At 42.9% G+C, this 12,662-nt stretch overlaps 1 protein-coding gene across 1 annotated transcript in view; it reads right to left on the bottom strand.

Moving 5' to 3' along the window:
• The window catches only part of LOC112571885 (protein Wnt-7b-like), an 84,529-nt gene extending 71,867 nt beyond the window's left edge, over positions 1-12,662 (bottom strand). Inside the window, exon 1 of the mRNA XM_025251235.1 lies at positions 11,492-12,662. Coding sequence (XP_025107020.1) covers positions 11,492-11,580 — 89 coding nt within the window. The 5' untranslated portion in view covers positions 11,581-12,662. The remainder of the gene's footprint in view (positions 1-11,491) is intronic.

Raw genomic sequence — 12,662 nt, 5'->3', positions numbered from 1 at the left:
TTTATGGAAAATTACCGCCACGCGCCCTGGCTGGTAGTGGACTGGGGTGTGGAGTGAACTCTGCTCACTCCTGCTCTTACAGGTGTGTGTGTGAGTTTGTTCTGGGATCTTCTGTTACAACAACAGTCAAAGTAGTCGTCAGACACTCTGTACACACCAGACTGTATCTACACACCAAACTCGTGTGTATACACTAAACAAAAAGTTTGCAGGAAGGAAAGGGTGAGCGTAGTGAAAGGAGGAAAGTGGTGTACATATAATGGAGGGAAGAGTTCTTCAAGGGAGACAAAAAATGAGAATGAAAGAGGAGATGAACCAGAAAGAGAGAGAGAGAACAAGAAACAGAGAAAGAAAGATTGATTAAGACCCCTTTTTTTACTCAGTGCATGTTATCGCCGAAACACAATTTTGAAAGGAAAATAGCCGTAGCTGCAAATTGCTGGAAGCATAGACACAAATCAGCCACGCACTATCATCCACTTTTCGCAGTTTGCAGAATTTTTTTTTTTTCATTTCTTCAAAAAAAAAAAAAAACTGCTGCTATCATCGCACAGGCAGACATGCAAGATCAAGTAACTCCTAATTATCGAGCAGATCATGGCGGCGGCTCTGGCACTGAGGTTGGCGAGAAGCAAGCACTTAGTTACAATCGCAGCCCACTCCTTGTCTGGAGAATTCCACAAGGTGCCTAACTCTCTCCACTATGATTAGACAAAACTTCAACCGCTGCTCCCACCAGTCATCACTCGTCTGCCCTGGACTCGCCCACAGCGAGTTTCTGAACTCAGTAACATACAACGGCGAGTGAAACAAAAGGGAGAGGGGTCCAACAGCTTTTCATATTAACTTACCAACCTCCACAACGAATTTACTTTTTCCCAGGGTATTCAGTAGTGACTGAAGGTACTCGGAACTCTCCTACCCCTTCCCACTTAAGTGAAATGAGGTTTGATGCATATCCACCCCAATTTATCTTCAGGGGTTTTCCGTAATTATTATAGATATTATCAAAATTACAGAAATTGCGGCTATGCCCAAAACATCAATCACTGAACCGAGATTGCAGGTTTTTCACCTGGACAACATGTTTTGGGGGAATCACGACAGAGAAAACAAGGACTTGGAGATGTATAGCTCTTTTCTACTTACATCCAGTCACATTTAGATTATCTAAAAAGAGGCAAGGTGAGCAAAAAGATATTATCATTAATAATGTACAAGAAGGTTAACAGAACAAATTATATTAATTACGTCTATGAAAATGAGTGGAAAATGAAAAGAAAGAATACAGAACTAAAACGATATTTTGTTTCTGTGTATACCAGGATGAGGGAGGAGTGAGGAGATGAAGGTGAATATGACACTGAACCCTAATTTTAGCAACTCTTGGAGATATCGTGCCATTAGAAAATTAAACAGAGCGAAACTCGCAAATGAACTTCTAATTAACCTTCCCGCAAATATATAATCAGGAGAAGTGACAGTCTGTAAGCCCGCGGAATGGAAGTGATGGCAGATGCTGAAGCAGTGGTGTTACTGGAAGATGTGTGTGTGTTGCTGTGCACGCTTATCTTCGGAGGGAAGGAGATAGTTGTGGGGGACCAGAGAGAGAGAAGGAAAGAAGCAAAACGCAAAGAAAATGTTGTCTAATGTGGCTCCTTGCCTCACTCCTCGTAACACTGTCACGAAATTTCATTTGTTCATCGTATGATTTTTTTTACAAATGGAAAACAATTTTTTTTTAAATTTTTTTTATTTTTTTATTTTTTTTAATTAAGCATTGACGACAAAAGCCATGTTTTAAAGTCATGCTGATAGAAGAAAGCAAATCATTATTATTGTTGTTGCTGTTGTTGTTTTGCTTGCAGGTCCTTTCAATAGGCTGGAAAATAACAGGAAGCTATAGGTCAAGCAATGGGTCACGTGATATTACTCCGTGTCATGGCGTCGTCCACGCCGTCGCCGTTAGTTTCGTAGACCGGAAGTGTTGGGTCGGGTTTACCCAGGATTGACTCCACTTGCTTCTGGTGCTGGAGATAAAGGGACGCTAGCATGATGGAGCCTCGCCGCAAGTGCGCAAACACTCAACAGGATCCGGCACAAAGGTGAAACAAACTCCGAGCTTGACGAAAGCCCGGATTGACAAGCTCTCACGTTCGCCTCCTTTTCATCCCGTCGTCAAAGTAGCAAAACTAATCGCCTGCAATTCCGTGTTTGAAAACGAAACCCTTCTACCCCTCAAACACACACACACCCACCCCACCGACTCCCACATCCCCGGTGCAGCCGCTGCAGGACCCGGATGCCAGACGCAAGGCGATGCAAAAGCAATTTAGCGAGCGCAGGGTCCTTCACGCTCCTTGGCTACAGTTTCTCCACCAGGAACTGAGATGAGGATGTTTGACAGGACGAGAAGAACGTTTGTTTAATGGACTCTGGGGTTTGTTGAATGGACTCCGATGTTTGTTTGATGAACTCCGAGGACTAGAAAGTGAGGATCGTAATATCGACGAGAAAGTGAGCAACTGGTCATGAAAGGCGCGTGCAATGAAAGGGAACATGTCCGAAGAGAATGTACGGAAAGAAGGTCTGTGACAACCTGTAGTGATATGGAGCTGTGGAAGTACCCAGATGACTGGGTTTGCTGACATTCATCAGATGATCGGGATTGCGGACGTTCATCACATTACTGGTAATGATGAAGTACCTCAGATAATCGGTGGTAACTGGTATGAGGTGTCGCTTTTTTCTTTTGAAAAATTTTCACAATATTGACGCAGTCTCCTATTCATCGGTTACCCCACTCCCACCACCACCGACCACCGACCACCACGCCATCCAAAATCGCCATACTGCTGGTACTTGGATTATGCTGATGCTCATCATCATCATCATCATCATCATCATCATCATCATCATCATCATGATCGTCATCACCATGATCATCATGAGTGATTTAAGAAATGAGCGAGACATTACAGTGTTAAAGCAAGCCCTAAATTATGATTCAGTGGCCCCCTTGTCCAAGTCTGATAAAACTAATTCGTGCCGCCGTTCAGTCTACAGACAGTTTTACAACCCTCGTTGCTTAATGTGTCCTGCCATACCCACAGTACCCGGGGTACTTTTATCAGAGGAGTCGCGAACAAGGCTGTAGAAGAAGACACCGGACATCGGGATACCCGAAAGTGAATACCCCTTTGTGGAATCTTGCTGTTTCATAAGGACGAAAACACTTTTTCTGATGAATTAAGATTTCAGGATTTAAGTCCAAAATACGGGTGTGTTTGTAGTCAACAATCGTCAATAAAGTACTCAGATATTCCAAGCAGCCCCTTAAGAAATTTTTATCAAAGACCTATCACCTATATTTTTCAGGCAGGATCAGCCTCCATCCTTTGTCTTTGCCCACCAAGTATCCATCTGTAAGAGGAACTGGACGAAGGAAATAAACAGAGGTTCATTGCTTGTGAGTTCTTGATTGACAAAAAGATGGAACTCGCATATTAAATATTGAGAAGCATTGTCCAAATTTAACAAAATGCTATAACCACAGGGCATACAATTAACAAATGAACTATAATTACCAATTATTATTTAAGAAAAAAAAATAGTCGTTGGTTTTTCAACATTATTTCTGAAAAACAAACCAGATAAAAATCTTGTTGTCACTAGACAAGCACATCAGCAAAACCAGACCTGGTTATCAAACAGCCATGGGAGCACAATCCTTGTGGCAGATACAATCTATGTGCAAGCAACACTGCATGGACTTAAGCTCTTATCGACATCTCAGGTGAAGGCAGGTGAGTCAGGCCCAATACTCCTCTGATCTTTGACCGAAATGTTTACAAACTGTCCCCCGGCAGGGGAAAAAATCTCGTTTTCTTTCATCCTAACTTCCACTCCTACCTGCGGATCGCTTACAACAACATTTCCTGTCGGGTATGGACCACGTGACCTAGTACACACAAGAAGTTGATAACACATTTGAGGGCTTAAAAATAAGAGAGAAATTTAAAAAAAAGACAGATCTTGGGTAGGAAGTAAGGCGGGGAGAATTTTAACATTTCATACAGTATCCATGTTGAGAAGCAAGAAGGTTCTCCCTTTCTGCTGTCAGGGAGACAGAGATGATAGAAGATCAAAGAAAGGAAAGAGTCATAGAAGATAGATAAAAATACAAAAAATACTCAGCAATGAACAGTTTTAAGAGTACAAAAAGAGGTGAAGAATGGAAGCTGAAGGACAAAACGGAGATAATGAGGAGGAAGAGAGGCGAGTTTAAAGAAATCGTCAAACAAATTAATAAATAAAAATATTTAGTCCTCATAAATGACCACATGGATTAAAGTAAAGAGGAAACTGCTGAAGAAGACATTTAAAGGAGACAGTTAATGCATGTGTATATAGGTAAAACAAACGCGGAAAAGTAAAGGAAGAAATTGATAAAGAACGTAGGTGTCATAAGAAAAGTCAAAGAAAAAAAATGAATGAATTTCCTTGAAACGACGATCACATGCACTGTAAAGATTTCAAATTGTTCAAAATTCTCAAAATCATAGTTCAAAACACACGAGGACGAAAAAATAACGAAACGAAAGCTAAAAAAACAAAGGGCAGGTTACTCAACATTCTGCCATCGACATTTTTAGTATTTCCTTTCGACGACTAATTTTTTGCCGAAGGCAACCATGAAAATTCGTTCTGAACAGCAGGGGAGACCATTCACGTAGTTCTGAACAGGAAATAACCGCCCACCAAATTCACGTCTGCTCTTTATAGCTCCAATCGAATTGCACGTGAATCGCTGCCAACAAAGTGCGCCACCTGCCGACAGAGACTGGCCGAGGTATGGAGACCCACGCGGGGGGTTCGAGACCCACGCGGGGTACCACAAGGCAAAAAGGAAGCGCGGTCTCGAGGACATGCATCTACCTGGCGGCCATGGTCCAGGCCCATGCATTCCAAGTTTTAAAAATAAAAACAAGAACACCCGATCCTTCAGGGGAGTGTATTAAACATTTTATGTCTTTTTCATCAAAGGATTTCGCGCAATAAAGTTTGTAAGTGGTCTTCTTCCACATCGCAGATGTCTTGGCTACCCCTACTGCCCCCCTGTCTCTCCCTCCCTCTATCTCTCACACACAAACATCAGTCGCAAGCGAAGAAAGCATCACATAGGTTGTTTTTACACATAACAGAGAAACAGGGAGAGGCTTTCGTCTCTCTTGTCTAACCCTCGGAGGTTCAAAGCGAACACGAGGGTCTTGTAACTTGTGTGAGAGAGAGAGATCTTATCACTGATTGTTTCTCGCTCCTTGCTTTAACAGACCTGTGCCTGGGGGACCCAGGGATCTACACCAGCCCCTTCCTGGGCTGGCTTATAGTTTTAATGCACAGAGAGCTTGTTTGTGCAACCACAAAGGTAGGGCTTAATCCATAGGTGTACCCTGAGGGCGGATGTCATTCTACAGGGTAATACCAGCTTTGACCAGACTACCACAGTCCAGTCTACTCTTCAAGAGACCACGTGTGTGAAAATACCAGTCGTGCATGTTTAATTACAGTTCCAACGTTTCCAGACTAAATTGCACTCAGCAGAGGCACACGTGTAACTGCTTGGCAAACAAATAAACCTTAAGAAGGAGAAATATTACTTTTTAATACCTTTAATGTAATCTCTACAAGATTTATATATGCTTCCGCTTTGAAGAAAAGTATTTTACCACCTGCTTATAATACTTTTTTAATAGTTTGATTGATTTATTGATTACCTATCAAATAAAAAAATTCAGTATCAAAACGATCAAATAAATAACTGAACAATTGCAAACAAACAAACGCAGCAGTTAATGAAGATCAAACAAAGCAATGGCAACAAAACTAATTCAGAACAAACAAGTAAAAGAAAGAATAAACAAAGAATAAAGAAAGAAATATGACAAAAGTGTATTATGAAAGTATTTTAAAACGCAGATGGAACGCTCCATCCATCTGTGACTGTGGCAAGTACGAGAACTCAACTTTCAAATGTCGTTTATAAGACCACGAACTTGTATTACTGGACTGCTGGTAGACGATTTTTTCCAGTTAACTACTAAAACGAGGCAAGAGACTACAAAGCTTCCGGTTTAGTCACATTCTTTGTTTAGGCTCGCCGAGACTAACAGCAGAGAACTTCGCAAGAGGCTAAGCGTTGGTCTCGGCAGACAGACAGCAGTCCACTTACACAATCGTGATAAGACGGATCGAACTCGTCCTCAAGGCTCATTGATCCACAAATTTTGCTGGGAAGGAAAAATGGAGAGAGAGAGAGAAATCGGTAGGTGAGAGATGAGAAACACATGTTCAAACCCCTTTTTCAAAGCGACTGTGAGTGTGCTTTAAATACAGACAGGGTTCATTTTTTGTAAAAACTCTTAGACCTTCATGTCATGATGGAGTCTACAACCAATGAAACAACCGGAAGTGGATGATATTTAAACATAGCTTGAGACACAGATTTCATTTCTTTTGTTTAAAGCTGAAAATCTTGCGAAAGGACAAGGACTATAAGCTATAGTATGTGTACAGTTTATCTCTCCCTCGTGTGTGTCACTCGCGCCGGTTCTGAAGAGAAAAGTATCCAAAGCAGCTCGCCTCTCGTTTCATGAAAAGTCGGAATGTTCAGCAAAAGAAAAGAAAACAAAACAAGTCGGCCGTTGTCAGCACGGCGAGTGCAAACAAGTGCGGGCAGCCAATGTTTTGCCAGCCTTTCAAGACTTTCGCTCCAGCGATCGGTTTTACAATCGTTCTCAACATGGCCCCCACTGTACCTCCCGCGTTCTGGGTCAGCCGCCATGTCTGGCACAGCAACACACATCCACACATCGCATGCTGCAGTTCTCACCAGACATCGGGGTACGTCGCTACGGGTGCTAAATTTAGCGCTAAGTTCTTCCTGTACCCGCTAAACACCGGCGGCAAGCGACTACTTCCGGCTGTAGAGGAAGCTGAGGTTAGAAAGTTTTCATTGGGGAAACTCCCGTGCATCTTTTGATCCTCCCGCGCCGTAAAACTTTCTCGTAGTCCCTTTAGAGCCTTCACCCTGGAAAATACTTAATGAACACAAAGTATCTGCTCGAAACCAGAAAAGACAAGATGAGTGCTGGGAAGAAATAAGCAAAGTGGGGAAGAGACGACGAAGAAGAAGAATGAACGCGAAAAATGCGTCAACTGGTTCTTTTTCTTTCTTGATTTTTTTCTTTATTACTTTATTTTCTGTCTTTCGTTTTTATTTTTATTTTTTATTATTTGTTTTTTGTTTTTTGTTGTTGTTGTTGTTTTGTTTTTTTTTTTTTTGCCTTTGATTCTTTTACCCTAGTATTACAACCTTTGGACATGTCCCAGTGACAGCTTGTGGCATGTTTGCTTCAAGAAGGTGGAGCATATGATGCTAAGCACTGTTTCAAACTGCTACTTGTGTAGACTGGTCGCTTTCAATGGAACCTGTCCAAACTTACTTTTGTGTTTGTGTGCTAGTCTCTCCTAAACAAACACAAGTTTATCAGTAAGTCTCCATGTTTGGCCACGCTTGACCAGTGTCCGGAAAGTAAAACTAACCGCCCGATGGTAAACTGTTTCTTTGAGAGAGACAAAGAAAACAATGGAAGGTAAGTGGAAAAACAGTAAAATGTTTACGACTTTGATCGGAGTCTGGAGGAGTTTGGAAGACGGCTGTCCACATTCTTCGAGTTCAGGTGTTGCAAGTTTTTCGTTTATTGAAAATAGAAGTGTATACTTTTCTCATGTATAAAAAAATTATTGTTACAAATGCACTGTTTACAGAAGAAGTCGTGCTACAAATTTCTTGTTTACAGGAAGAGGTGCGTTACAAAGCTATTGTTTACAGAAGCAGGTCTACTACAAGTTTGTTGTTTTGAGGGAGAGGAGTGCTACAAGTTGTTTTTCGTGTTCTCGTGGAAAGACGAGGGCTCGTTCGTGCTGCGAACTCTCGTTAGACATGGAGAGGTTCGAAGCAATTAACGCAGGCAAGACTTTCCGACTCATTTGCCTTTCACCGTTCCCTCTAAATGTCGAGCTAAATCTTTTTGCTTGAGGAACAGCGCCATTTATCTCTTCCTAAAACTGGGGAGGTCTGAACAGACTTGCTGGTTGCTGGGAAGTTGCGGCAATACGCCTCCTCCCTCTCTTTCCTTCTCTGCCTGCGTGAGAGAAAGATGGAGAGAAAGAGAGGAGAGGAGACAGTTGTTGACGAGTAACTATTGTCTGTCCGATGGTGTGCTTGACTGACCGCGAGTCGAATGTTCACTGGAGGTGGATGATGGTGAGTGTCACATCCAGTCATGGACTGAAAAGTCAGACCACACTACACATTATTTTCCTTTTATTTTGTTCTGTTGTAAATAATGTGCTCATTAAAACATTCTTCTTTCTTTCATATTTAATTGTTCTCAAGTTTTCGCAATAACGCTCTTTCTGCCTTGATAAGTTTGTGAAATATATTTTTAAATTAACGGTATAATTATTATTTTAGTCTTTTACAGTCCGCTTTTCTAGAATCTGAATATTATTAATTCTTAATGACCGGTGCCGCATTTTGCATCGCTACTCATTTTTCAGCTTTCTTCTCGTATGCCACCTCCTCTTTCTCTTTTACTCTTTCCTTCTCTCCTTCTTTATTTCTCTCTCTTTCTTTTTTTCTGTGTCTCCTTTTGTCGTTCTGTCTTTTTCTTTCTTTTTATTATTTTTTCTTTCTACTTTCTCACTTTCTCCGTTTCTCTTTCTTTCTATCTCGCTCTCTTTCTTCCTTTTTCTCTTTCTTTCTCCCGTGCTCTCCTCTAGTAAAAATAATGTTTTCAAACAAACTAGCTAAAAATGAAATAACAGGGTTCGGTTAGAGACAGAGAGATATATACTGACATAGTTCTAAAATTTTCCTCATTTTATAGCTATAAAACATCAAAATCCGTTTTGATAACTTTCGTTACAAAAATGCAAAAAAAGTAGCCGATTGAAAACTTGGAAAATGTTATCAAAAAGAAAAGAAAGAAGGAAACACAGGAATGTAATTTCTAAAACGAAAACATTGAAATGTGGACGAGCGAGAGAGAGAAAGCTAGAGCTGTGGCACTCTAAAGGCATTCAACCAATCACGTGTTCACGCAGGCGGCCATGTCTGACGGCAGCAACAGTATGTTGCTGTCATGTCTGCGAGCGTTTCTGGAATTTTCCGCGGACAAAAGTGGCGCGTGGATTGACAGGACGGCTTGTCCGTCTTATTCTACCTTCTAGTTACCTCCCTGTACACACAATGTTGTCGGTGTCGCAGCCAATGCACGTGCGCGCGTGTGAATGAAAATGTGTGTGTGCGCGTGCGCGTGAGTTTGCGCAGTAGGGAGCATAACTGTAGGTTGTCTTTCTGTTCTCAACCCAACCCAGACTCACAGCACTAGAAAATAAAAATAGAGCTTCGTCATTTGCACGCTGCTTCGCTCGCCATCTTTGCACATCCACGCCAAGTGGGACGAGTGGGGCAGGGAGCGAATTCTCAAGATAATGACCTTTAGGGGCTGTTCCTGTTCTGACTATCATTTGTAACTGCGCACAATGTGTCTGGACCTTGTGTCGCGCAGTCAACGCCAACCCTCGGTGGCAGACGCCTTCAGTCCTCCTTAGAAGTCTTCTGTTCCTCGAGGCCAATTCTCGTCCCCTCACGGAATCCCTATCTGCAATACGGTTTTGTACTTTTATCTGTAGTCGGGAGGTCTCCCCTATTGTATCCTGGACGCTGTAGCCTGACCAGGAGGTCCTTGGTTCAAGCCTTAACCCTACCTTGGACCGGAGAGGAAAAAAAATACACCTGCTCTCTTAGTTGCAACTGGTACCCGGTGGAAGACAGTAGAAGGCTGGGACCCGTCCTCCACGCGCCATGTTCTTGAGATGATGAACCACTTGCAGTTCACTGCTTGTGTCAACTCAAAGGATAGACAGATCGCAGATACACATCGTTCCTAGTTCGTCATTGTGGAATTGTTCGTCTACACTTAGTGTCGAGATCAAAGGTCAAGTAAATTAGTAGAAAACGACAATCGTCGTGTTAATAATTACAACAACAACAACAACAACAACTTTAAAGTCAAATGGAGGGAACAACGCAACTCAACAGCAACAACAATTCCTGTTGTAGTGACAATTCATCTGCCACATTTTGCTTACACTGTGAAATATACAGGTGTCGAATAATGTGGGTTCGTGGGGCAGGGTGGGGTGGGGATAGCACAGTGGGGTAGACAAATATTTTTAGCCAATATTTGCGGCTAATGCACACGTAATTAGTCGACTGGCGGAAACACGAGTGCTTCAAATATTTCTTGCGAGCATGACACCCCTCGCGATGCCTTCTTCCTGCTGCGGCCAGTCCAAACCTTCTTCCAGGTGTTCCCAAGAACAGGTAAGCAAGGAGCATCATGAACTCCCACATCTACCTGCGTATTTCAAGCTCCAGTTTCGTACCTGCCGCGCATGCGCACTACGCCATGGCTGCAGCAGTAAACAACTCGTTGAAGCTGCTGGAAACGGACTCACTGTCAACAGCTCGGCATTCATCGAGAATAAACAAATGATGTAGAGGAACTGTTCATGAGTAACACGACATTATATTCTGGCAAAAAAACAAAAATCACGGTTTGGTTGACTTTGGGTAGATTGTGACTGGGACACACCTGTGGGGAACTGCATCCACTTGATTTGCTCACAGCAGGCTGTAAGGTGACATCGCTGCTTCAATTCCTTCTCGGATTTTTTTTTTTAAAGGTGGAGGGAGGTTCTCTGTTTCACATCTTGCTATTTTCCAGCTCACTAACCAATAAACACAGAGCTAAGAAAATTCGCAAACTTTGTTTATTATACATATTTCTTTGGGGAATAAGCTACACTAATTAGACACTGACCTGGAAGCTTTAACTGTAATTCGTTGTAATTTTATTATGTAAAAATTAAATAACTCTCAAAATAAAAAATGAAAGAAAATTAAACCCACAATGTAAAAGCAATTGTATAGAGTAATAAATGAGACTTCCCAGATTAACTGGTGTTGCTCGGCGGCCTGAGTGATCATATCCACGGTAAAGAACGCATACGTTCATAGGAAACTACTGAGAACACTGAACATAACATATGGATGTAATTCAATAAAAAATTACAAGTGGACTGAAAACTTTGGATTCTTGATCAAGAGACATGCTTTATGTGCCAGGGAGCTCGGCGAACGCACACACACACACACTAGAAGACATCTTTAGTCTGTTAATAAAGCTTGAAAACGTTTGATTAATATCACATGTTATCTACAGCAGACAAACTACATGAGCCGAGTGTAATTTGACATGTTGGTGGGAGAGGAGACAGAAAAGCGAGCACTTACTCAACAAGACAGTCCACAGACATTTTTTCCAACGATTATTTAAAAACACACAGACTGCCATACCTCGATCCAGTTAGTCCCGGGGAGCCGACGATGCTGGTGATGGCAATGAGGTACACGCAGGCCCAGTAGTATTCCCACACGATCAGCATTGTCCTCCTTTAGTCCCACTCCTTCGTCTCCTCCTGCCCCATTTCACAGCCCAGATGTAGTTCGAGTCCGAACCCACTCATCAACGGTTTGGGCAGAGGTCAACGAGGGGTCACAGGAAGCAACACGCGCTGTTGGCGAGGAGGCGGAGAGTGGTGTGCTGCAGTCCATAGATGCTCAGGAGCTCGCTGTATGCTGCCCCCAGCTGCACGAGGCTGACCAAGAGGTCTGTGAGGGTGAGTCGGCTGCTGCTGTTGCTGTTGCTGTTGCTTCTGTTGCTCACGCACGACGAAGACGCTGATGCAAAGTGTAGACAGTAGCGGACCTACAAGACAAGCGGGGCAAGAGGATTCGACACTTCAGAAACTGATGGAGGAAAAAAAAAAGTGGTGAGCATAGCATCCTCTGTGTGTGTGCGTGTATGTGTGTGAATAAGAACTGAAATAGAAGCGGACAGGGATAAGGGGAGAAGGGAGAGAGAGAAGGAGAGAGAAAGAGAGAAAGAGAAGGTAGGTCAGATCGTCGCCTCCTGCCACTTCCGTATTATCCACGACGACAAGACTGGAGAGACCCTGGCACTCTCATCATCAGCTGATACACGCACTCATGTTTCCAACGCCCTCCGCCCCTCAAACGTTGTCTGGGAACCTGGCGCTACCCTCCAAACCCTACTGAACACTCGTTCCTGCACCACAAACCTTTCCAAGAAAGACCCTGTCAACGGGCACACCGCACACGAGCATGCGCACTGATCCTCGTTACTGATGAGTCTCTTTTTTTTTTTTTCTTTTTTTTTTTTTTTTTGGCGGTTCTTCTTACTTAGCGCGTACATCAGCCAAGAACTGTAACCATTCCGAGGCGACGAGACAAGATGCGGAATGTTGCGGAGGGTTATCTGCGCGCGCTTGCGTGCTGACTGGGCTGCACGGAGGAGCTGCGAGAAACCTTTGTCATTTTCCCCCAGTTTAAGTGACCACCAAAACGCCCCAAAAATGTCGCGAGATGGAGACTGTTTTCTTGTCCTTTGTTGGACTTGGACTTTGGAAAAAAAAAAAGTTTAAATTTCGCATGTAGATCATCAATG

Source organism: Pomacea canaliculata, linkage group LG9, assembly GCF_003073045.1.
Source record: "Pomacea canaliculata isolate SZHN2017 linkage group LG9, ASM307304v1, whole genome shotgun sequence".
In the NCBI taxonomy this organism is placed as follows: Eukaryota; Metazoa; Mollusca; class Gastropoda; order Architaenioglossa; family Ampullariidae; genus Pomacea; species Pomacea canaliculata.
Note: the sequence above shows the minus strand (reverse complement) of the source record. Positions and strands in the feature narration are given on the sequence as shown.